General features: G+C 39.2%; 1 protein-coding gene across 1 annotated transcript in view; it reads left to right on the forward strand.

The window, feature by feature from the left end:
* Positions 1 to 27,976, forward strand: part of eng (endoglin) — a 66,704-nt gene that overhangs the window by 23,014 nt on the left and 15,714 nt on the right. Inside the window, exons 3-5 of the mRNA XM_061799701.1 lie at positions 5,631 to 5,773; positions 17,798 to 17,911; positions 27,054 to 27,231. Coding sequence (XP_061655685.1) covers positions 5,631 to 5,773; positions 17,798 to 17,911; positions 27,054 to 27,231 — 435 coding nt within the window. The remainder of the gene's footprint in view (positions 1 to 5,630; positions 5,774 to 17,797; positions 17,912 to 27,053; positions 27,232 to 27,976) is intronic.

The following is a 27,976-nucleotide window of genomic DNA, read 5'->3' on the forward strand; positions in this document are numbered from 1 at the left end:
ATTGTTGTTAGCTAAAGGTATTGTGTGTTATTCTTATAAAAGCCACAAAGCTTCTTACTTGCGCAAACTTGTGCCAAGGTAAAATTTGACATTAACACAAAGGTTTTTATCCGGAGCTCTGTGTAAAACGTTTTTTCGAAGAGTAAATGGAGCCGATGTCATTAGTTGTTTACTCATCTCGTAAAAGTCACGAAGCAGGTAATTTGCGCAGTTGTGCCTGGAAGAAGCACGACACAAACACATTTTGGATCTTACAAAAACAACAGTTATTTTGTGAGGAGTTGGAGAGCTGAGCCAATGTTGTTACCTAAAGGTATAGTGTACACATCCCGTAAAACCGGACCTCAATTAATTTGCTCAAATTTGTCTTAAAGAAGTATGACGTGAACACAAAGGTTTATCTCTGGATCTTGGCATCCTTTCATCAGGATAGCTGGGCTAAAGACAGATGTCCCATGGGCTTACTTAACAGCTGTTTCGTGGACCTGGTTTTAAAAATACAGTGATCCCTCGTTTTTCGCGGTTAATGGGGACCAGAACCCCCCGCGAAAGGTGAAAAAACGCGAAGTAGGATTTGCCCCCCAGGGATTGTCGTGTATGTGTATGTGGATACCAGAATGTTTAAAATATGTAAACAGTATTTATACTTTACATATTTGAGACAGTGGCACACCATGCCGACTGGTTAGAGCGTCAGCCTCACAGTTCTGAGGACCCGGGTTCAATCCTCGGCCCCGCCTGTGTGGAGTTTGCATGTTCTCCCCTTGCCTGCGTGGGTTTTCTCCGGGCAATCCGGTTTCCTCCCACATCCCAAAAACATGCATGCATTGGAGACTCTAAATTGCCCGTGGGTGTGAATGTGAGTGTGAATGGTTGTTTGTTTGTGTGTGCCCTGTTCAGGGTGTACCCCGCCTCCTGCCCGATGATAGCTGGGATAGGCTCCAGCACGCCCGCGACCCTAGTGAGGAGAAGCGGCTCAGAAAATGGATGGATGGATGGATATTTGAGACAAAGATTACAACAGTACACGTATTTACTTAAATCTGTAATTATAAAACCTTATACAGTAATTAACATATACAGTAACATATACATAAATCTGGCCACTCATGCCAGAGTAGCATCTACTCCATTTGCACACTGATTGAGGAGTATCTGTAACATTTGCACAACCATTGTCCCAGATTATCGCACTACTCGTCACTTTAAACCGCATACACTCCTTGAAGTCTCAGCGCCCTTTGCACAATGGTCATTGCACCGGACTATTGCGATATTAGTCATTCGAACTGCTCTAAGTGCTAGAGGACTCTGCATCTTTTTGCACAATTGTTTTTTGTCAATGTCTTTATGTCTCCAAAGTGTTCTGTAAATTGACTGTCTGTTGTACTAGAGCGGCTCCAACTACCGGAGACAAATTTTCCTTGTGTGTTTTGGACATACTTGGCAAATAAAGATGATTCTGATTCTGAACATTCATCAACATTGCCTTCTGAGAGAGGCAAAATAGAGGCTCTCATTTGACTCGTAGAGGCTTTAGGTTCACTTGGAGACTCTTCTGCTGGAGGTGCTGATGATGTAACTGGGGTTTTACCTTGGAGAAAAACATGGGTAGTGCTTTGTTTTTTCTTTTGCTTCAAAATTCCCCTGTACAAGGACATAACCCCGTCTCTTATTACGAGGAGTTACCACACGCTTCGCGTCCTTATTGAAGCAGTTTTGCAGATGTTTGCTTCCTCTTTCTTGATGTACCGCACTGTAAATTCATTCACGCCACAATGGCGTGCCACAGATGCATAACTTCTGCCCTCTTTGATCATATCTAAAAGTTTCACTTTTTCGCTCTTCTTCTTCTTGGGCGGCCCGGAGGAAGCTTTCGCAGGGGCACAGCGCTTAGGTGGCATTGTAAGGGCTTAACTAATCAAAAAAAGTTGTTGCTTAAACAAAAAAGTTATCATGAACACAACACTAAGATACAGTCTGCGAGACAGTCAACAGCATGGACGAGACTGGCGAGACACAACAAGGGAAGATGCTGGGTGAGGCTACGATGATGCGCAGCCAATCAGCTCACGGGATAAATCCACTCGTGCTCTCGTTGGTCGATGTTGCGCCGGGAACCAATCACGCGCCTTGTATGAGTGCCCGTGGCATGTACAGTACAGTACAGGCATGTACAAAGCCTCTGAGTCAACTCATCTCTTTGTTTAGCATGCCGGGAAACCTCTCTCGTGCATCAACATGAAACAATGCGTCTTCCCGCAATATGGCTGTATTTTTTCCTTTTTTATTTTTGATGAATTCTTTTTTTTTTTTTTTTTTTTTTGATGAATATTTTGGAAAAACCCGCGAAGCACTGAAGCCGTGAAGCGCGAAGTGGCGAGGGAACACTGTACTGCAATCACCCGTCAAAGTGTTCACTCAGTTGACCGTATCGCTGATATGCCGAGACATGAATCAGTGGAATTTGGTTAATTTTCCGTCTGTTCTCCCCAGATTTTAGGCCAAACATCAAACTGGAAATCAGCAAGGTGCTGTAAACATGCCCCCCACCACCCCGCTCATGAAATTGGAAATGGAGGCGGCTGATGTAAGTGGATAAGGAGGACAGGGGATGGAATAGTCCTCCATACCTCATTTACCAGCAAACCGCTTAGTGAAGCCATTGGCATTTCCTGGGTCACAAGGGCAAAATTAATGTTGTTCATATCCTATGGTGCCTTGTAAAAATGTGACACATGCCCGCACACACGCTTACAAATACAGTCTGCAATCAACAGGATTTATGAGCAAGACTTCTTGGGGTGACTGTCATGGAAAGTTGATTCCGTCACAGCAGAACAAGAGAAAATGCCTTTGTGGTCGTGGCGGCTATTGAGCTAGAGACATGAACGCAGAGAGGCAGAATAACAGGAAGCCGGCCTTGACCTCTGGGGTGAGGGGAGGGATGGCGTGATGGGGATGGACAAAGACAAGCTGCAGTACAGAATGGGAAGGAGTAAAGAGGTTGTTCCACGAATGACACAACTGCCCTTCATACCTCTTTCACTTCAAATCAAACCGGCTTTGTCTGGACTTCGTTAGTTTATGACAAGGCTAGCTTAAACTTGTCAAAGTCTACGCAACCATCGTCATCTCATTGTAGACTTCATAAAATAGTCAACATAATGCAACAAACTCTACTGACCATGTCAGCTGTATAACCCTTGTATTCATTGAAATGAACTAACTGGTCACAGCTTTTATAACATTGTAAGTACAAGACTTTTTAGCATTCTTTTGTTGGGGTATTGCTGGCAGTAACACGGTTGTGTTGCGTTTCAAGGTTAAGAATTCAGCCTTTTTGAAGAAATTGAGACAAGATATAAAGCTCAGTGCCTGGCTGCAACCAGCAGAGGCAATGTTGATTCACTCTAAAGTAGTTTGCTGTCTTAAGAAGTACAAACGAGTGCTAAAGTTATGTGCTAAGTTTTTAATTTGTTGTAAAGTGTTTTTTTAAAGCACAAATGTTATGTAATTAATGTTCAAAGTTGGGAAAAAAAAGACTGAAAAATAAATTTAAATTGAATGTTGATCAATTGTGTCTTGAATCAAACTCGTTTGCAGCAGAAAAACGACATGACGGCAGCTATAGGAAGTTCAACTACATCCACAGCCAACCTTCATTGTGGCACAACCTTTTTGGTAGTAACACACTGTATGGCATGGACACATTTTCCTCTAAGAGTAATTGAAGTAGGAGTTCAGAACAATCCGAGAGGGATTCTCCTGTCCCAGAACCAAACTGAACGGTATCGCTTGCCATACTTCGTGCTAGTTTTAATTAGTATTTCACTAATTCCAGAGTCATAACCTTTTCGTGGGACCTGGGTCAGGAAAGAATTACTGATCCTGATGGGCTTGGAAAAATCATGTGACCTTTTCACTGATTTTTCTCTCATCGCAGTACTTTTTGAGGAAACAGGACGTTCCCTCTGGGATATTTTTTCACACCTGCCGATGGTCAGAGTTGAGCATCTTGCATTCGGACAGCGACCGCCAGTGTAACATGTTGCACAGGTTACAGCATTCGTTTAACCCCCCTTTGCCTCATCCATGACCAGACAGGCTGGTCCAGATTGATTCCTCCTACAGAGACATGGGATCCCCCCGGGGTTAAACAGAGGCCCATACCAGTGGATTGACGGATGACTGCGGCTGCTTATCCTGACACATTTGATAAACGCGTCCCAGGCGATTCGTTTTTAAACAGCACCGTCCGAGTCTCACATAGAGGGATGCAACAGCAACCCTTTTGGACCATGAGTCTGATACACATACCTGGACTCAATTTATCAGTTGAACGAGAATGCGCCCTCAGTGGAGCACAAACCTCTACCAAGGACGAACAATAAAATAGTCGTAGATACAGTGGAACCTTCGAGGTCGAACATAATCCATTTTTGGTCGACCTCGATACACATTACCCCTAAATAATATTAACTGGTTGCATTGTAAATCTTTAAGAAGTGTACAGGTCATGTTCTAAGTAAAATTATTGTAAAATTAATGGGTAACTTAACCATTGTAATAGTCCTACATTCAAGTAAAAACTTTAACCACTACTAACTTTAATGGATGAGGGTATATTAAATGTTAATCATTAACATAATAAAACATTCATAATAAGTTGGCGCAAATAGCAACTAGTCAGTCAGCAGTTTATGGGGTCTCATGTATGTTGACAGTGAGAACCCTAATTTCTGCTAAGATTTGTAATTGTGCAACCTTCATGGAGTTGAAGTTTGAGGTACAGCGGGAGCAAAAAATGTGGTAAAATGCACTTTGATGAAGAACAGGACTCTTTTTCGGCAAAGTTTAGTAGAAAACGTGTGTGTTTGTGTTACACTGCTAACACTACAACAGTAATGATGAAAAACATTACATCTTTAGCGGAGGCAATCACATTTTTCCTAACTTATACTTCCAGGCCATCCTCGGTATAGAATTGTCCCGACGATGTTTTGAGGTTACAATCGAGCGCAATGAACTAGTTTGGGTGTAAGAGATATAGGAATGTGGTTACACAGCACAAAAAGGCATGCTCAGTTACCACTGGACATAATGTTTTTCATTTGATTGTTTTAGATTTATGACCTAGGAGTATTTTTTTCACAAAAAAATATTTATTAACTGCTTAACTACTACTTAACTGCCGTGTAAGAGTAGGTCTGTGTGGCGGTACCCAACCACTGTCCCGCATGCCCATGTGCGCTGAGAGATCTCGGGACATAATCCCTTTTCACTTAATTGGTTCAACAATGGTTATTTATGTACTACAAATAATTGATCTTTTTTCATCTATCCATGCAAGCGACATATAGCGACAGGAAATTAAATCATCTGCAGTTTACCTGCGTAGCCACCTGTTGCCATTCATAACACAGAGTAATAGCTTTGTGTTCAATTTAAGAGGGCCAGATTTCACACTAAGTGCATTTTTTTAGGTCAGTGATAGACTTCGGCGGGTTCTAACTTGCGACAAAATTCGAATTTTGTCACCATAGTAAGAACAAAAGTAGTAAACAGACGCACCTGACAATTTTCAACACTGCACCATTGAACCGTTTGCGCTTTGCGGTGTCTTCCAGCTTCACATCCGATGTGTGATCCTGTGGAGGTAAGCGACAATTCCTGGATCTACGTGAGGGAGATGCAACTCGGCTGCTGGACCAGCTTCGTGGGACAGGACAAGGCCGAGGTCCACATACTGAAGCTCAACTTTGCTGCCACGGTAAGAATGTCGAGCTAAGAATGCTAATGTGGATAATTGATGCAAATGTGAACAAGGAAGGATGCATAAAGCATAGGACACCATAATGCAAGATCATACTTTATTTCCTCAAATACTGGCCGCCCTCTCTCATTGTTGACACTTGAGACAGAAAACGTCTCCCTCAAATAAATGCTTCCCTTTTGCAATGCACAAAAAAGATAGTTACTGAAATTAACCCAGATCATAGACTGCTGTTCACGCCCGGACGTTAAAGAGGAGAAGCAATCTTTAATGACAATTGGCATTTCATTCGAGTCGCAGGTGGTCAACAATATTGTGCGTTTCACCATCTGCCGAAATACTTACTGTTGAACTGTTTTTGTTTAGTATTAGTCTAATAATGCGTGCAAATGATGCCCCCCCCCCCCCCCCCCCCACACACACACACACACTTGAATAAATACCTTCCCCCATTTTCAGTTTAGTAAATTAACCCAGTCAAAGATTTGCTGAAATGCTTCAATTGAAAATTCGCTCTACTCCAGTGTGGTAGGTGGAGGTAATGGAAGCAGACTGCAAACTTGAAAATGAAAATGAAATTCTCCATTGGCAATTTCATCCAGATCTGCACCAATATTTACGGGGATTTTTCCTAAATCCATGCTACTATAATCTAGATGTCTTTTGTAGGTTTTGTGTAATTCTAACATGTTAATTAATCCCAGGCACAAACTGTATTTTTTGCTTTCTTTTAGTTGTTTTTAGCTCTTGGTTTAGACCAGTGATTCCCAACCAGTGTGCCGTGGCACATTAGTGTGCCATGAGAGCTCATCTGGTGTGCTGTGGAAAAATATCAAATTTCACTTAATTGGTCAGAATATTATTTATTCACTACAAATAATGTATCTTTGTTCATCTACTGTATCCGGCGGCATATAGAGACAAAACAAATAAATGCTCTTCTATTAGATGGCAGAAAGTGTATAATTGACTTGTGTATCCACTTTTTGGGACATCTTTGTTTAATGGTGTGCCGTGAGATTTTTCGACAGTAAAATATGTGCCTTGGCTCAACAAAGGTTGGAAGTCACTGGTTGAGACACATGATCCCATATATGGCATCTGCACTTAAGTAAACTTTTTGCAAATTTGTCATCATCACTGACAAGTGTCGAGATGTCACACATTGCTTATTTGGTATTTATATCTAATGCACCACGCTCTGTCACACGTCCTATATCAATCACTTCCTGATGATTATCTTCAGTTGACAGGACAATACAGCATGGCAAGGCCAGTTTCTCCACTTATTAAATGAGCGGGGCCGGGGAGCATCATGGAAATACATTTTCACCATATCTTCTGCGCTAATGGAATCTGCCATTCTCAAATATCATGTCAGCAAATACGTTTCTGTACTTAGTTGGAGAAACTGTATTTTGATGGAGTTTGAAGTCTTTGTAGTCCGATGTAGCCCTTTAAGACAAAGCACATTTTAATACACTAACATTACAAAGTTAATTACATCGTGTTGATAAATGGTTGGGCGATATGGCCATAAAAAAAAATCTCAAATATATTTTCACAAAAATACCATTTGATTTTAATATATTTTTTCCTTTGTTTTAATAGGAAAAGCAAATGACAATGGCATTATTCAAAACAAGTTTTGCTTTGTGTTTTTTTTTTTTTCTTTTTTTTTTTATACCCCTTCTAGGATTAGCTTCATTTCTTCTGATGCAAAGTTATTTCCCTCAGCATTAGGGCTCGGACTCGTCCTCTAAATCCCTATTCGTTATCAGTGTCGACACTAACGAATGACTTCTGAATCAGAATTGAACCGTTTACCTCTTGTACTATTCAGAAATAAAGAGATGTTCGAGTCCAACTAATGAAAAATCCAGCTTGATTATTTGAAAACTATCTTTTGAAACGAAATCGAGAGAGAGAGAGTACGCTGGCGCGTTTTCTCACTCTGGAAATGTGTTCTTTTTAGTTTAAAATGACTTACTTTAACCAGGTTCCATCGCTGTACCATGGCCAAAGGTAGAACCCGGGTTGGTTTTGCGCCTGCCGTAAATCCTCGCTGGCTGGGACCAGCTGACTCTTTTTCTAGCTAGCTAGCTAGCTGGCGAGCTCTCGTCATCTGCCATGCTGGGCTGGATCCTGCACAACTTTTTTATACACGCTGCTGCAGTCGCCGTCCCCCTTCAGCGATGGCTCCTTTCCAGCTTCGGTTGTGGCACTGCCATGAACATCCATGCAACCCCTTGTGCTCTGCTATCGGACACCTCCTTCTGCAGAGAGATGCTAAAAATCGTGAAATATTTTGTATTTTTCTTTTTTTAAGTAAACGCGGCGTGGCACCTCTTGTCAGAATAAAGTAAGTACTCTGATATTCTAAGTTTCGATATGATTCGAGCCCCAAAATTCGGCTTTGTTAATTGCTTTTTCAGACCCACTTGAGTCCCAATTCAAGTCACCACCGATTCGTGCACAGCCCTACTCGGCATTAACTTCCATAGAAATAATAGAAATGAATATTTTGGGGACAATAAATATTTTTCTCTTCTAAAGAGTGTTCCTTGATGAATTAAGATTTTAAGTTTTAAACACGTTATCATAAAGCCAGTTGTCAAATTGCATGGCTTGGCTGGTCCATATGTCTTTTAGGGTAACGCTGCAGCTCCTCCAGTTCTTAAGGTCTTTTCTCACATAGTGTTGTACAGGCGAGGCAAGGCGGGCGCTGCAAAATATTTGCAACGTGGAAGCACATACCTCAGGTCAAACGAGCTGAATAATAGAAGTGGGGATAACTCACAATATGTTACAGCATATGATGAGACTTTGCCAACGATACTGAAAATAGCACGATATGGATCGCATCACCATACAGCAATTGCGTGGTAATTTATACATTGTGTTTGATGATTGAAACACATGGAAACACACTACAGCCAAAAGAGATACCAAAAAGTATGAAGTAATGTGGCGTTGACAGTACTGCGTTAAAAATGTCCACATTGGCGGTATCGATAACTAATACTGGAGTATTGATATGTTACCCTGAGACTGCACTCTGAAATCAAATAGTGTGCCCCTTTGAAGAAACTGGGATTCGCTTAGCAGGAAAAGGAACTACGGAATCTCTCACACCTTATCGTTGTTCCGGAATCCATATTTCACTGACGCAGTCTGCATTTGTCATGACCTTATCAGCATGCTCATGCTCACTCTTCTTCTGTTTGCTCTCTTATAAGCTCCTCTGTTGCTTCCATCCTTCTCATATGTTCATCATTACGATAACGTAGGCGTCATATTGTAGTCACTCAGTCAAGTTGTATAAAGATTTAATCTTTGAGGTAACGGCAAGAAAGTCGAGTGCAAATTGTCTTATAAAATACCACAAACCAATGTGGGTTTTGTGGGGGTACAACAAAGGAATTTGGAGGCATGTGTGATGCAACCAGCATTTAATGCATGGAAAATGGCACAGTCTCATCTATGGCTGTTGCATGCTAGCGTAAGGACAGGCAAACATGAATACAGCGTGATTTTGTTCAAGGGGTTTAAAAAGCCTTTTGTCTGTTTAAGTGAAAATGGAAATGTTCATCCCCACCAAAATAAAAAATGATACAGCCCCTTCATTTGACGTTTGAGGCATGTCTATCATTTGGACGCACAAATAAATACAGCGCGCCACGATGTTTTAGAATACAAATTAGAATAATTTGTTTCTTATTTTTGCCATTTGACACACATTGGAATTTTCCCCCCACCAGAATCAAAAGTAGTATTTACTTTATTTATTTATTTATTTGTGCGAACAGTATGCTAGCATTTGGACAGCAAAACTAACAAATAGAATTTTAGAAGATTTTTTTTTTTTTTTTTCTTTTTGCCATTTGACACAGAGCTGAACTGTTTCCCCTCTAAGAATCATCTCCCCAACATCCCCTCTAAGAATCCTTTTACATCTGCATCATGCCAGCATTTGGACCAAAGAACAACAACATACGATGTGAAATAAAATCGGACTTATTTTTATTTGTTTAAATGGTTAATTTGGTCTTTTTGCTGTTCGAGTCACAATTGAGCAACCCCCTCCACCAACAGAATCATCAATGCTACAGTTACTTTGGTTTACATCTGCAGCATGCTAACATGTACATGAAAAATCACAATAACAATAACAAATTGAGGAGTTTATTTCATTTTTTGCTGCTTGAGTCACAATGGAACTTTTCATCCCCACCAAATCAACAATGACAGGGCCCCTTTGTTTTACATCTGTGGCATCCTAGCATTTGGACGAAAAAACAAACATGACACGCCACGACAAAAGTGATTACCGGTATTTCATCTGATCTTTTTTTTTAACTGTTTGAGTCAAAATGGAACTGTACTCCTGTACCATATTACAAATTGGTTATAATCCCTTCATGCTACATGCTTGCATATGGACTGACAAGTAAACACAAATGACTTAACGGTTCAACCTTGGCTAAGGAAGTGGACTGATTTCATCCTTTGCCAAACTGTCCAGTCATACGGGAGCTTTTTGTCCTCAACATTTTAACCTTTCTCTCTCTCTCTTTGTTTTCACAATGAATTATTATTTTTTTTGCGAGGGGGTGTTAGGGGTTAGTCAGGCTTGTTGGCACCAGGCTGAGATGAGACCAGCGGAGCCAATTCCTTTTCAGGGAGTGGAGCAATAGAATAGCTGGAAACGGAACTATCAGACATCCTTTACAAATGAGGACGTAAATCGAGTTTCAAAGTCATGACAAGTGGTGTCCTTTTTGACTTGAGTTTATGTTAACAAATTCCTTGACGATGTCAGTGACTCACTATACAGTTAACACTGAATTCCACCGCAGAAGGGTACCCGTGATGGTAACCATAGAAAAGGAAATAAACACGACAGCGATTAGCTTGTTTTTACACTTTACAGCCATTTAGAATATTAAAATGTTTCTTAAAACATTGGCGTACAGTTGATAAAGGTTTTATGATGGTCGTTGTTTGACCTAGGAATGGAATACAAATGTGATCATAACCATAACACAGGGAATGCTAACTTCAAGGATGAACTTTTTTTTACACTTGTATGACAATTAAACATTTTTAAATGTTACCTAACGCATTACCTGTACAGTTGATATAGGTTTTAGAATGGCGGCAGTTTAACCCTGGAAAAGATTAAAATGTGATGATAAGCATCAAACGGGAAAGAAAAGTGAAAACAATGAACTTGTTTTTACACTTGCATGGCCATTTACAATGATAAAATGTTACTTAAAACTTACTCTGTACAGTTGATAAAGGTTTTATGATGGCTTTAGGTTTACCCTAACCCAGATTAAAAATGTGATGATAACCATAGAACAGGAAATGGAAACGACTATGACCTTGGTCTTAAACTTGTATGACCATTTACAATGGTATAATGAATCATGATCATTAAATCATGGACTGTGCGGTTAATGTTTTTTATTCCTGTAGTTTGACCCAGAAATAGTAAAAATGTGATAACCATAGAATGAAAATGTCAGGGTTAATTTGTTCAGCGCAGGGTCTGCAAATGTTCCTTGGCCCAGCCAGGCGTATCACTATTCTCTTGGATCCCGCACAAAATCGCGTGTAAAAAAAAAAAAATTCAATAAGTGTTAGACCTGCGCATTGTCACCCTGTTGGATGTACCCCAAAAAACAATCTTACTCCCCCACAGCAACAACAACAAAACATGAACATTAAATCCTCACGAGAGAGGTGTTCCTATGCTGCATTTATTTCCCATAACGTGTACAGTGTAATTGAACACTACCAGTCAAGTTTGGACATACATTTTAGTGCTATTACAAGGCAAACCGTGTCCAAACGTTTGTGACACATCATAAGTTGATGGTGTCTAACGGTACATACAGTATTTTGTGTAAATAACGTCTCCCTCAAATAGACATGTCCATTTTTACAACCTGGGGGGAAAAAAGTATTGTTCACACTTGAACATCAAACACTGCTGAACCTAAACACTATCAGCACTAACATTCGCATTTACAATTAAATTATTATTATTACAGTGGACGACTGGTTAGAGCGTCTGCCTCACAGTTCTGAGGACCGGGGTTCAATCCCCGGCCCCGCCTGCATGTTCTCCCCGTGCCTGCGTGAGTTTTCTCCGGGCACTCCGGTTTCCTCCCACATCCCAAAAAAAAATGCATGGTAGGTTAATTGAAGACTCTAAATTGCCCGTAGGTGTGAATGTGAGCGTGTATGGTTGTTTATTTGTGTGCCCTGCGATTGGCTGGCAACCAGTTCAGGGTGTACTCCTGCCCGATGATAGGTGGGATAGGCTCCAGCACTCCCGCGACCCTTGTGAGGATAAGCGGCTCAGAAAATGGATGGATGGATGAATGGAATTTATTTCCAATAATCTTTTGTCTTTGTTTCATAGCGTGTGTCTTTTATTTTATTTTTTTGTCCAATCCGATTTCAGTTTCTGTGTGTTGCCATGTCAATATAATCTGCTCTGGGGCTTCTGAAGGCTGGTTTAGGACAAATATGCACTATGAACAGTGGCTGTCTTTCTTAATCAATCAGATGTCATATTCACTACTCTCACATCACTCTCTGCTGCATAGTCTCTCTCTCGCTGTACAGCTGCATTTTCCCATCCTCTGATTGGTTGAATTTCCCGTCGTATGATTGGTTGATTATTGTCCTTCCGCTATCTCAATGGGATTATTGGGGTTCGCACAGGTACCTTAAAGGTCCCATATTTTGGCTATTTAGTCCTCCGTAACATGGACTTTTTGTATAAAAGTGTCAATTTTATTAAAAAAAAAAAAAAAAACACACCTCTGTTTTGTCATACGTGTCCAGAAAAGGCCCCTCTGACAGCTACTTCTGTTTGACCCAGTTTTGTATCCGCTTCATCCATATTTGAATAAGACTGTATCCTTTCCTCAGATTGGTTGCCTCTGTGTAGAAGACCCACTTGTGAGAGCACATGTGCTTATGTTGACAGCGCTGGCATGGGACCGGAAAGGGAAGGCGGAGATCTTTGCTTGTGACGTATCTACGTCGTAAGCCTAAGAAATTCGAATGACCTGATTTCTGGCCACAAACATTTGGAACTCAGGAAAGAAATGTGTGGACAATTTTAATTCATATTTAATGTTTACTGAGGCACCATAGAGCCAATATTATGTCCCAAATACTAGAAAAAGTTGGTCTGGCAAAATATGTCCCCTTTAAAGATGGACGAATATCGAACATATTAAAAATTCATTTTCAAAGATGAAAAATGAACATTGTGAGGACAGAGTGGCTTGCTTGTTTGAACCTGGAAAAGGAGTTTATTTGCTTCTCTAGAGCAGCAACAACATGCTAGTTGTGACTGCTAGCTTCAGGTACTGTAGCTCTGACTACCCAACACAACACAACTATAGCGCTGAGAAGCAAACAATTATGAAGTTTGTCTATAAATAATACGCATCTCTGGTGAGTATGATTTATTTTATTTCAAGTTTTTGTGCTTTTGTCATAAGTTAGAACTGATATATTGTAGTTAGAACTGATATAATGTAGTGTATAGGTTTGTAATTTTTTTGGGAGGTAAAGTTGGTAGATAAAGGTTTAATTATGTTTCTTGCTTTAGTAATAATGGTATACTGTACATCAGGGGTCACCAACCTTACCACTCCGGTTTCCTCCCACATCCCAAAAACATGCATGGTAGGTTAATTGAAGACACTAAATTGCCCGTTGGTGTGAATGTATCTGTGAATGGTTGTTTGTTTCTATGTGCCCTGTGATTGGCTGGCGACCAGTTCAGGGTGTACCCCGCCTCTCGCCCGAAGATAGCTGGGATAGGCCCCAGCCCACCCGTGACTCTGGTGAGGAGAAGCGGTACAGAAAATGGGTGGATGTTCTTTATTGTTCCTAACTTCTGTAATAGTGGTTTGCGACTTGGCAGCAAGAGAAAAATGCGGGTCCCAGGGTGACAACGGTTGAGAACTAATACTTTGGACTACAATCTGGTGGCTGCACAAGGTTGTGTGTTTCGAGGTTCAGACTGCAAAACATTTCCAAACAAGTTCCCTATGCTTGTATTAAATACAATCTTATGTTATGTGGCAATTGACCAGTTGACTGAGTTCTGATAGTTCCCTGTGCATTATTAAAGTTAGTCTTATAATACTGAATGTGGAGATGGGGTCTTTTACGGCGATTACTGTTCCAGTGGACTATGTCTGGTCACTCCACAATGTTGTATCCATCCATATTTAGACTGCAAAAATATCCTGAGTTCCCTGTGCAGTTTTAAAGACGATCTTATAATACTGAATGTTGAGATGGCGTCTTTTACGGCGATTACTGTTCCAGTAAACACTGATGTCGTCACTCCACAATGGTGTGTGCATCCATGTTTAAATGCCAAAAGTGTTATAAACTTTTCCCTGTACTGTATTAAAGATATGTTTACGTTAAGTGGAGACAGCATCATTAACGACAGTTAGCGTTCCAGTTGACTCTGACATAGTTCTTCCACAATGTTGTGTGCGTCCATCTTTATGTTCTGGGTAGCTACGAGACTTAATCGTTCCAGCACGTGCGTATCAGTTATTGCCTTATTAGTGTATTTCCCCATAACAGTGTGATTTTAGTTTGTTTTAAACTCCTTAAATATAATGGTTATATTGCTTGATGCCATTCTATATACCACCCTCATCTACAGTTAAGTAAACGAATGAGCCCTGACAATGTTTTGGGGAAAAACTTCCCTTCCATGCGTTTTGTTCATTATGTCAGTGTTCTGAAACTACGCAGACCTAAACTGCAGCAAATAACGTGCCTCACGAGTTCTCATTTGGGTTTGACATTTTCTGCATGGTACAGCAGTTTTAAAAATAGCAAGCACATTTTACCTCGTTAGCATCCGCAACAAGAAAGTGACTGGCATGCCGCTTGTTCCGGAGACGTGTTGACATTGCATAGCTGTCACACCCTCGGCTGATTACGTAATAGGCTAAGAAGTGTAAGTCAAACTTGACTGCAGCTGGAAGTTATTTTTAACACTTCAAATGAACGTCTCACTCCTCCAAGCCAATTAGAAACCTTGTTAATTGAGTGGACGCTCTCAGGATGAGGGAGTAGAGGAGGAAAATGGTTTGATTACAATTTGGATCCCTTACGCAAGGAATGAGCATCATTGGCAAGTCCTGTTACATTAACACGGTCACATGTATACATACAAATATATACATTTAGTCTTGTATTTCTGGTCTGATGTTGGTTATCATAAGTGGTAAGATTTGCAATCATATTATGTATACGAGTGACTGAACATGCTATGGATTTTTATTCTTTTATTTTTACTCGGAATAATTTCTAATTCTAATTTCTAGTTACAGTGCCACGAAAAAGTATAGGCCCCTGTCTCAAATTCTTATATTTTTTCATAGTTTCCCCACTTTGTTTAAGATCATCAAACAAATGTAAATTTCAGACAAATATAACCAAAAATAAACTTAAAATACTGTTTTAAAATGGTGATTTCATTTATTAAGGAAAAAAAAAAAATATTCAAAGTTACATGGCCCTGTGTGAAAAAGTAATGGCCCCGTAAACCTAATAACTGGTTGGGCCATCCTGAACAGCAGCAACTGTAATCAAACGTTTTCTATAATTCTATAAATGAGTCTCACATATCTGTGGAGATATTTTGGCCCACTCTTCCTTGCAGAATTGTTTGAATTGAGCAAAAATGTAGGGTTTACAAGCACGACCAGCATTTTTAAGGTCATGCCACTGCATTTCAATCAGATTCAAGTCTGGACTTTGGCTAGGCCACTCCAAAACCTTCATTTTGTTTTTTTTAAGCCAGTCAGAAGTTGACTTGCTGGTATGTTTTGAATCGTTATCCTGCAGAACACAAGGTCACAAACTGATGACTGAACATTGTCCTACAGGATTTTCTGTTAAAGAGCAGAATTCATGGTTCCATCAATCACAGCAAGTTCCAGGTCCTGAAGGAGCAAAGCAGCTCAACCATCACACTACTAGCGCCATGTTTGACTGTTGGTATGATGTTCTTTTTCTGAAATGCTGTGCTACATTTACGCCAGATGTAATGGGACACACACCTTCCAAAAAGCTCAACTTCCATCTCGTCAGTCCATATATCTTCCCCAAAGTCTTGAGAATCATTCAGATGTGTTTTTGCAAAAGTGAGACAAGCCTTTGTTTTTTTTTTTTATCAGCAGTCTTAGCCTTGGAACTCTGCCCTGGGTACCATTTTTGCGCAGTCTCTTCCTTATTTTTGTGTGTCATGAACACTGACCTTAATTGAAGCAAGTGAGGCCTGCAGTTCTTTCGAAATTGTCCTGAGTTCCTTTGTGGCCTCCTGGATGAGTCATTTGATTGACAAAGGTCATTTTTATTGTTCAATGTGGCAGTTATCATGAATAACTGGCGAGAGGAATAATTGCATTAATCACATGATAGTACACTGCACGCATACATGTGTACAAGCATGTCAGACCTTTTTTATTTTTTATTTTTTAACTGGGGATTATTTCTATTTTGCAAGATTTTGATTTTCATAAATAACTGACGAAAGCAGCTGTTGCATTATTCATATCATAGAGTACCGTGCCCAAGCCATACCCGTGTGATGGTCTTTTTTTTTTTTTGACCCTGTTATTTCCAAGTGATTACTTCAATTGTTGGTTAAATTGCAAGAGCAGAGACTGCATTTAGGTGACACTTGAGATTGGCGTGTTTGTGTGAACAAGCGTGCTGTGGACTTTTTTATTTTTTTAACTGATAATTTCTAGTCATTCTGTTTATTTCAATTGTGCAAGGTGGTGGTTATCATGAAAAACTGCCAAGAAGACAAGAGGAATGATGCCTTTATTGTGCACACGCATGTGCCTCTGCATGACCGAGGGTGGTGTGAATTTATTTGAATCTTCGGATTATTTGTAGTCATTGTTTTATTTCTATTGTGCATGGTTGTGTTTATCATGAATCACTGGTGAGAGGTGCCGTTGCGTGAATCATATGGTAGTACATTGCATGCATGCATCTGACAAAGCGTGGTGTTGAGTTTAAAAAATAATAATAATAATAATGTTTTACTTTGTAGATTTTTTTCAGGACATTCATTTCTAATCTGCAAGGTGATGTTTATCATTAATAACTGGTTAGCAACTGTTGCATTGCAGAAATATCAGTGTCTCCTGGAAAGCTGGTCGTCATTACAGACGTACATTTATCTGACGCTGTTTGTATGCTTCGTTAGGTGCTGCTGTTTCGCCTAGCAAAAGAGTTCTACTCTCCTCAGCTTCGTTAGGTACTGCTGTTTCGCTGAGAGTTCAAAAGAGTTCAACTCTCCTCAGCACATATCTCTTTGTCAGTCTTTTGAACACTGGCATTTATGAACTGATGTCATCAGTAACTGTTTTTCCTCATTGAGAAAAGGGAGGCGTTTGTTTGTGGTAATGCATTACTTGCGCTCATTGAAAATCTGTCAACGAGTGTCCTTAAACATCACATCACCCTGTATGCTTTTCTCCTCTATTCCTCGTATTGATCCCAAAGAAGATGGTGTCCCATCCCACAAGGTTGTGCTTTGTTTGTGCAACACGGCGAATGCTCGGCGAGCCTCATTACTTGGCTCCTCCGTAACTCTCACCGGGACGCTTTGACAGCTCTGGGGGAAATATTTACGCCGCTTCGCTGGAACGTCTTTGCCTAATCACAGGCCACCTTTTCATCAACTGCCAAACCTCCCCCGCAACAGGACCGTTAGCGCCGTATTATGAAACTCTCATTTAAGCATTACGGGTTATTATGCTTAAGCAGTGGAACATTTGCATATAAAAGTGACGCATTGCTCAACGCATCCTGCACGGCATAATAATTCATGGAGATAGAGCAACATGCACAATGGCTTTTTTTTTTTTCTTCTCCCCCCCCCCCATTACTCCTCTTCTCCTCAATGTCAAGTGTGTTGCTTTAATTTTCTTTTAGGACGTCAAGATGTTCTCTCTGGAGATGACTGACGCCAGACCAATGAACCTGATCATCACGTCACGGGACACGGCCCATGGTCTATACAAGATCAATGCTGGTGTCAACATTTATGTGAGTAGCGTTTTGCCTTTGGTTTGTGATGCCACAATGCAGTAAATTACGGTAACCTTTATTCCAAAGTAGCTCAGTTTGCTGAATTTGGTGGGTCACTGCCTCACTCATTCCTAATGCCAGCAGACTTTAAAAATATTGTAAATTCTACACTCCAGGGGCCTCACTTATCAAAGAGTGTGAGGATTCTGACTAAACGCGTATGTATGCACAAAAGTTGAAAATGGCGTATGACCAAAATCCCTTAAAATCGTGCGTACGCACAAAGGCACGTGTAGGGAATTTGCCTTAAGTGAAAAAAATAAAAAATAATAATTGGGGCCCTTCGACAGTAGGCTATGCTGCTACTTCACTGAAAAAAACATTACATCTGTTTACCACATGTTAATCATGTGCGACTGATGATAAAATCACACGCGAAATGCAAATTCGGAATCAATACGCATATTACATGCACCAGTTGGGTATTATTGTGATGCGTACATCTGAAGGGAATTTTCCTTGACCAGTCACAGTTCCACTTAGGAAAGTGCATACATTGATCCCACAACAAAATCAAACAAACAAAATCAGCTCATGATTATACTGGCTAATGTATTGTGAAGGATGAATTTATGGCAACAGCAGAAACAATTCTGTCAAGAAGAAACTTCTCGGAGGCAGAAGTTATTGGCAAGGAAGTTGGCTTTGGAAGCGCCACAACAAATAAAAGGAAATGCAGCGAGTGGCAGGAGGTCATTGCTGCAGTGAACACAGTGAATTCAACATGGAGGATGGACTGTAGAAAAAATTTCAAAAACGGTCTGACATAAAAGTTGATGCCAATAAAAATAATTGCTCCCCAGCGCCAGACACCAATTTCATTTTGCATCAGATACATCTCGATCGATCAATGAATCTACTTTATCGCCGAGGGCAATTTGAAGGCATGAGGAACATAATTATTAAAAAAGGACAGACAACACAACAACAAAGTCATACACACAGTGCAAAATCTAATCCATCATTGTTTGATATTGAAACTGGATGTGTGAGGCATGGCTCCTACACGCTACTTCATGCATTTTCTCGTCTCCAAAATGTGCGTAACCGTACGGATGGGTTAGAGTTTCTGTACATGCGTGCACTTTTCCCCATAGTTTTTTTTATTTTTTTTGATAGGTCACATAACTTTGCGCAGGAACCTGTATATGTATCTTTCAGGCCCAATTTTGTGTGTACACAGCGTTGATAAGTGAGGCCCCAGAACTGTTTTTCTCTACATATGCTCTTGGGCCCAAGTTGCAATAGTAAAAGAAAAGAATTATTACTCTCATGCAATGTAGTCACATTTTTAAATGGAAAAAGTTATGATTTTAGGAGACTAAAGTGGTACAATAAGACCATTTTTATTAAACATTTTGTTCTTGTAACATTATAACTGTTTTCTGGTAAAATTACTTTTTTGTAAATTTACAAATTCATTTATGATTTTGAAGAGACTAATGTAATTTTACTAGAAAAGAACCCTAAATTATAATTTGTAGTCATATTTTTACTAGGACGAGTTGTAGAAAAGAAATCACAATTTTACAATAAAAAGCCATAGGAAGACGTAAAAATTCAGGATTTTCTAGAAAAATAAGATGTATTCATTCTTGTACTATTTGAACTTTTTTTGTAAAATTACTACGTTTTTATATCTCGTAATTATGAAAAAAAAAATCTAATTACTTTTTTGGATAAGCATGTCTTAAATTTACAAGATTTTCTTTAACGAGAATAAAGTCATATTTCTATTGGGAGAAGTTTTAATTTTAGGAGGGCAAATTTGTAATTTTATGCAACTAATTGTTTGTAATGTTTAGTATAAAAAAATTACATGACTTTAAAAATAAAAAAATTTACGAGAAAAGTCATACTTGTACATAGTTGTAATTTTACAATCTTTTCTTGAATCTCTTAATTCTCATACCAAAAACAAGAGTGAAGATGCTTTAACAAATAATGTTGTAATATATATATTTTAAAATTGGATGATTAAACACATCTTTTAGGGCAATACAGTTTTGTTATCCCAAAAAACAGAATAAACTCATATTTTTACAAATATTGATTTTTTTCAATAATTTCGCAAGATTTTATATATATATATATATATAACAACTTTCTCACCAAATTGTCAGTGCTTTCTAATGTGTTTCGCTTCTACCATAGTGTAGCTAAATGAGAACACTATTAGTCAGTTAGCAATGACTAAAACAGTATTTGGGTTTATCCAAGTCATAATAAAATCGTGGTCCCTGGCCCACCTCTTTATTGCAGTGCTTTATCCGAAGTGTGTTGGCCCGCAAAGCAGCTCCAACTCCCTGTGCTGTCGTGTAGCACTATTGTACCTTCCACCACTATTGCACATGTAGCACTTTTCTTTTGTGGTCTTGAACTTTGTCTGCACCGCTAAGTGTTTTCTTGATTGACAAATGTCCTTTTTGTCGCCTCATATCCTGCTACCGGTGTCGGCCCCTATCAGCATCGCAGCCTGGAAGCAGGATTTAGATTTGAAGCTCTTGTCATTGCATAAACATTAGCAAACGAGAATTGTTTTAAATAGGCACCAGTTCCAGTGGACCCTTCAAAGGACTGACAGACATAGTTTGTTCGGATTTATGGTGCAATGAAGATTGGAAATACAGTTCATATGTTCCAGGGTCAAACTGATCACCATCATGGAATCTTTGTTATAAGTTCCATATTAACATTCATTGGGGTCATATGAGTGTAAAAATAAGTTACCGTATTTTCACAACCATAAGGCGCACTTAAAAGTCCGAATGGTTTTCACCGTCCCGGATCTGTGACGCCATGCACGCCAATCACACAGCCGCTGTGAAAAACCAAGTGCAACTAAGACTGGGAGGCAACACCAAGCGAGTTACTCCACCATATGTGAATGGATTGTGGATGCTTGGGCTAAGGTATCTGCTTTGACTGTTGTCCGAGCTTTCGCGAAAGCTGACATCAGTGCTGAACAGCCCCCGGCAACGAGACTGACTCTGACAATGACGAGAGGGAACCCGGCGCGTTTGTTGGAGAACTTGCCGACCTGTTCATTTCAGATACAGAAGATGAGGACTTTGATGGATTTGTGGATGAGGATTGATCAAAAAATAACGTGAGTACATTGTTAAATACTTCAATAAAGTACAACCGAACTCCGTTTTGCTCCCGCTGCCTTTTTAAAAACATTGTTTTAGCGTGCATGCATGCTACCGTATGTTTTAAGCTAGCGTATGTTTTACCATGCCTGCGCCCAATAATACGGTGCGCATTGTGTATGTGTTAAATACCGAAATAGACCCCGTAACTGAGACTGCACATTTTATTAGGGTGCGCCCTATGGTCGTGAAAATACGGTAACCAGAAATTGAAATTTTAGAAGAATGAAGTTGTAGTTTTACAAAATAAAAAGGTGAAATTCTAGGGGAATGTCATTTTTATTAATCAAGTTTCTGTGAACTGTATATAGTGTTATAAGAAAAAAGGGTTGTAAATCATAGTAGGAATGAAGTAATATTATTACAAGAATAAAATCGGAAAAACAAGTATTTTTAGAGGTAAAGGTCTGGATTTTAGGAGCTAAAGTCCTGTTGTCGCTGTTTCTTTTAAACACCAAAAAAGGGTAATAGGCTAAATTTGGTGTCGGAATTATTTTCCACCTAATGTCAATATTCGATGTCTCCATTGAATCAAAATTTATAAATGTATAAAACTGGATCTGACCAAATTGATTGACATTATAAAGCAGATTTATTTTACAATCATAAACATCACAAAAAAATAATTAACTTTTCCCTGCAGGTATTTCAAAATATAATGATCTCAAGCACTGAAATGAAAATTCTTGACCAAAACAGAAAAAAAAAAAAAGAAGAGAAACCATAGCGCCTGAAGAAATTAGTATGCCAGTAATTTCTCGTGTATAATACGGATTGTTTTCTCCCAAAAAATTGTGTTATAGCGGGGCCGTGGAAGATGAACAGTGTTATAGCGAAGGTTCACTATAACGCTGAAATTATTACCACGACAGTGAAAGTGTAACGCATCAATTTTTTTTTTTTTTTTTTTTTTTAACACTACAAAAGCAGCGAGGCAATGAAAACGGTTGTCTAATGTTGGAAGAAATGTCCTGTCTGTCAGATATGCTGAGAGTTGTGTGATAGCACAAACGTTATCATGGCTAACTGAGGGTCTGGACAACGTTTCCCTGGGACCACGGGATGTTTTGTTCAAATTTTTGTTTTGTTTTGAGGGATGAGCTACATCACTGGGGGATAATAGTGTTTCAGTGCAGTGTCAGAGAAAACAGCAGCTGCTCTGCATCAGAGGACATGCGTCATGGCTCTGACAGATTGGCTCAGGGTCACCCTCGCTAACACTAACTCCGGGTCGTTGACACCTCACTTCAGTCACAGCTAGTGGCAAATACGCACACATATTTCACTGTATTGATTGTGTAGCACAGAATTGTGTTCATCGTTCTTTAAAAATTATGTAGTAGACATGCTGCAAAGGATTATTAGAGCCACTCACAATAGGAAAAACAAATATATTATGAGAACACATTTGTGAAATTTGTTAAAACTCTTTGAGAATGTCAACATTTTGTGTGGAATATGAGCTACCGTATTTTCACGACCATAAGGCAAACTTAAAAGTCTTAAATTTTCTCCAAAATGGACGGGGCGCCTTATAATGCGGCGCACCTTATGTGTGCACCGAGTTCCAAAATCTGTAAATGTTGTTGTGTGACATTAATGAGCGCTCCGCTTGACTGACTGGGAGCATTTCCTGCCGACACGCTGCTTATATAGAGGAAGGCGGAATTGACTGAGGACAGCATGCGGACGTAAAGGGGGAAGGGTGCGCGTGACAGAGGACGCTGAAGACACGCCCCCAGTAGGTATATAGTTTCGGTATGTGCATCGGTTTGGCTAAGGACCCCCGAAAATGGCACGAAGAGACACGCTTTCGAAGCAGTTTAAACTGCAAGCTATTAGTTACGCGGAGGAACATGGGAATCGAGCAGCCGCGAGATCAAGATCAACGAATCCATGGTTTGCAAGTGGAGGAAGCAGGAAAACGAGCTTCGCCAAGTCAAGAAGACTAAGCTGAGTTTCCGCGGAAACAAACTGCGGTCAAGCCAGCCTCCACTCGTAAAGTAGCAGTCAAGCTAGCCGCCCCTAATTTTGTTCATACTTGGCATTACGGTAATAAGTCGCCAACACACAGCGAAAGCCACCTTCAAAATAAAAGCTTCCCAATAATACGGACGTCAGTGCTCTTCGGTTAAGGAATGCAACCAGCAAAGTTAATTTGAATCTTGAGATACATTAAAAAATGTAGTTTTTTTGATATCTTAGGAAAAATAAATGGTAAATGGTTACCCCTGTTTTAAAGAATTCATGTCTTTCGATTCCAATATGACTGGAGTTCCCCTTTTTTATTTTTGGTAGATTTCCCATCATACATACTATTTTTGCTGCCTGCATCAGTGAAAGGGTCACACAAGAACCAATGACTCCCTGCAGGCTACCTCACCTTTCAGCGCTCTTTCTTTTTCTGCATGACACACTCGAATAAGCGACTGTGTGCGAGTGTACGTGTGACCTCGGTGACTTACACTAACACAAAAGCCACAAAAAGATAAGCCATGTAGGAGACTCAGCACTTTTGCTTTTTTCATGATCCAATTTTGACCTGGTTATCATTTGTGTTCTGTCTGTCACCAATCCAAAAAAATGTCACTTTGTGTCTTAAAGATAAAAGAGAGAAAAAGCCGTAACAGAGGCGGTTTCAGTACTACAAGGGCCATAATAATCTTTTAATTTTAAGATAATTCTTCAATTCTTTTTTAAAAACTTATTTAAGTCATAATGGGAGCAGACTCATTAAAAGCTTTATGATAATAGTCATAATATCATGAAAATGTTCATAACTTTAAGACAAAAAGTCTTAAAATTGCAGGAAAAACAATTGTAATTTGGTCTATAATACAAATATATAATTTAATGGAAACATTTAATATCCATCCATCCATCCATTAATTTTCTGAGCCGCTTCTCCACACGAGGGTCGCGGGCGTGCTGGAGCCTATCCCAGCTATCTTCGGGCGAGAGGCGGAGTACACCCTGAACTGGTCGCCAGCCAATCGCAGGGCACATATAAACAAACAACCATTCGCAATCACATTCACACCTACGGGCAATTTAGAGTCTTCAATCAACCTACCATGCATGTTTTTGGGATGTGGGAGGAAACCAGAGTACCAGGTTGTCATATTCCAAGAATTAACGCAGAATCTTTTTCATGACAGCAAATCTTGAGACAGAAATTGGTGTTTGCATGACAACAATAAATGTAATTTACAGTATACAAGTTGAAACGTTTAAGACAATCATAATTTATGACCAAATTACAAAATTTGAGAATAGTCAGTTTTGTTCAACAAATCATATAATATTGCAACAATTACTTTTGTACCTAAAAAAAAAAAAAAATAATAATAATAATACCACAAAAAATACATAATTTAGTTGAATAACACTTTAAAATGTTCTATTTAAATTGTTAAAAGTTCATAATGTTATGCGGGAAACATTCGTAACCCTAAAGTAGAAATACTACGAGAATAAAAATTAAGTAGATTTTGTAATTTTACGAGAACAAAGCCATAATTTTATACAAGAACAAAGACTTTTTATGAGAGAGTCATTGTTACAGAAGAAAATGTTATGAAAACGGATTTGTAATATTAATTGTGAATTCACAAGTAAAAAGTTCTTATTACAAGGCAAAGTTGCATTCTTTATGGAAAAATTACTTAATTTACGAGTATAAAGTTGTAATACTCCAGAAAAGGGGGTAGGACCTGTTCCCAATTAGGGGCCATTTCGTTTTTTTTTATAAATTCCTCCGAGGAGCCGTACTAAATTTATGAAAAAATATGATTGAACAAATGTTTGTATTTAGAGCATTTGTGTCTTATATTTTTGGGGGCTTTTTATAACATTTAATCAGAGGTTTTATTAATCTTTAGACTGTATGATAAATGCTTTCACAGGTTGCGTTTAGTAGTCAGTTTGTCGCAATATTATGTTGAAATCCATTCAAATCCAAAGGGATATTGACGGCCAACGTTTACATTATTTATTGTATGGATCTTTTTGCATACGTGTTCATACATAGGCAGCGCCTCTCGTGTAGCGATAAACTCCATTATTTCCCATCAGGCCAGACGTGGAAGCAGCAGTGTCTCATCGACAGAGTGGATGTATATATTTATACCTTGTATGGAGCCAGATTCCAGTCGACCGTGGTGACGCACAAAGCTAAAAAAGGTCCCATTTCCTGGCCCCAGTCAGGAAGTGAAGGAAAGACCTTGGCTCCAAAGTGGGTTGTGCAACTGGGCCCGTGGACGCTTAACCATAATAAACATTTCTTTTCTAACCGGAGAATAGACGTGAAGGAGAGCTGGGTGGAGGCGAGGAATAAGTGAATGAGAGAATGAGAGAGAGGGGCAGACAAACATGTTTGATATGGAAAAAGGTCTGGGAATGCTGGAGGCAAATAGAAATAGAAACAATGGTGACACACCGCTGACTGTTCTTTGGCTTTCAACTATGACTTTTTTATTTATTTATTTAAAAAAAAAATTAAAACAGAGGTTTTCCATCACCTTATTTAGTGAAAATGGATGGGCATAATAACCAATTAATTGATCGTTGAGATTCAGTAAATTTCTTGATTCAGTTTCATTGAATTCAGCCTACAGAAGAAAACAAATAAGAAAATCATGCCGTAATTTGTTCAGAAAAGGCAGTAACATTACTAGAAAAAAAGTCATTTAAAAAAAAAAACAAACAGCTGAAACCGACTGAACCAATACACAGTGTGCGGGGTTTAGCAACTAGTTTACATTTTTTCTGCAATTAAGAATTTAATTTGTCGGTGCAGAAAGTTGCAAATGCAACAATCAATCACTAATGCATGAGCTTTCTCACGCACAAAAAATAGTTTCCAAGTTTTAAGCGCAACTCAGACCCAGCCAGCTGTCACGAAACCACCAAGCCGTACCTATACAGCATATACTGTCTGTGTGTGTGTGTGTGTGTGTGTGTGTGTGTATATATATATATGTGTGTATATATATATATGTATATGTATATATATATGTGTGTGTATATATATATATATATATATATATATATATGATTTACAATAATACTTAACCATATTTAGAATTTGGGAAAACCCGGAAAATTAACAAAATTAAATGGTGTACTTTTTTTTTTTTTTTTTTTTATAAATAGACATAGGCACATAGCTACATGTAGAAAGTTTGTGATTTTTATCAGTGTGAATATTATAACAAAAATCCTAAAATTACAAAAATGAAGTCCATTTAGTTTCACAAAAACGTCATAATATTATGTTGGACTTGGGAAGAAAATGTAATTACTCACCTAAGTCGACTTTAAAAATAGGTCGACAGACAATTTCTGCCATGAAGCTTCGCCGGGACCAAAATTTAAAAGAAGTTCTGCCCGGAACCCATGTTTCTTATAGACATTTATTGCAGACGCATGCAATGTTGGGCCAATTATAAACTTTGCCAAAGGAGTGTCTGTAAGTAATTTTTAGCACACTGTTAGGTGTGTAATGTTATCATATAACATGATAGGTATGAGTCAGCTGAATGGTAGTTAGCGTTTTTTGGCCTTAAATGGTAATCGCTACCATGCTAATGCTAACAGTTTAGCATTTAGCATTTTGGTTTCAAATTCTGTATAGCAAATTTATACCATACACTCAGTACCACTCAGCACTTTCGCTCTCGTACAGTGCAGAAGTTTTTTTTTGCTCGCTCTGTTTGCTTCGCTTCTGTTTACATTTTTTTCTTGCTGATAAGCTTGTTTTTAAAATACACTTTAAATTATTATTATTAGTTTCTTTGTTTTGTTTTTACCTCCTCCACAAATGACCTAGCCATTGTGTAAAAGTTTTCCAACGGCTGCTTTAGATGCTCACAGGGTAGTTTCAGGTATTGACACTTAAAAAATAAAAATTACAAAAGGTGTTTTGATATTTTGTCTCCACCTTACAGAAAAGCAATGCCTCAACACTAGTGTTGCACGCCAGCGAGCCTCATAGCAACGTCCATCCCATCGACTTCCCCGGTGAGGACGAGGAGCTGCTGAGGTGGGCCACCCGCAGGTTCGGCGGCGTCACTTCCTTCACCACCGTGGAAAATCTCAAAGTGCTGCTCTCCAGGCCCACAGAAGGTGAGGTTGCCATTCCTAGTAGTACGTGTCATTTTCTGAAACGAGAATAAAAAGCGTAGAGGACTGCCTTGCCCTCGCCCGTGTGAACACAATCATTTCCCCAACAAATCCTCCTTAAGGCGCTCTGAGCCACAGAAGAGCTCCAACATGGATCAAGGTGGATGTTGGTGATGCTGGCGGCTGCTTTTTTTATCCGGTTCCATTTTTTTCCCCTCCATTACATTGGTGTTTATCTGCAGGGATCATGTTACATGCATCCCACCTGAATTTAAACATGCCGATTAGTACAAACGAGCCTTCAATTGGATGATTGATCCAGTTGTTAATACTGTAAATATTCCTTATATACTGTATACATTATACTTTTTGGGTTTTTAGCAGAGTCTCGTTTTATCTTGTGCCACTTTGGGGGGATTTATGTTAGTCTTTAGTTAACCTGTGAAACATCTGGGGTAAATGCATTAGTCTTATTTGAACCGGTGCATCTTCTTTTGGTTTTTTGTTTGTCATATTTTACCTTGGGCAAATTTTGGGAGATTTATGGTAGCCTCATTTTAACCTCTTTCATTCTCCATTGATGAACCCTGGTCTAAACTGTAAAGGTCCCATATATTGGCTATTTAGACCTTCATAGAGTGACTCTCTTACATGGACTGAGTATAAAATTGTAAATTTCATTCCAGAAAACACCTTGATTTTGTCATATGACTGTCCATAAAACACCCCTCTGACATCTACTGTACTT

The sequence above is a fragment of the Phyllopteryx taeniolatus genome, chromosome 15 (genome assembly GCF_024500385.1).
Source record: "Phyllopteryx taeniolatus isolate TA_2022b chromosome 15, UOR_Ptae_1.2, whole genome shotgun sequence".
Lineage (NCBI taxonomy): Eukaryota > Metazoa > Chordata > Actinopteri > Syngnathiformes > Syngnathidae > Phyllopteryx > Phyllopteryx taeniolatus.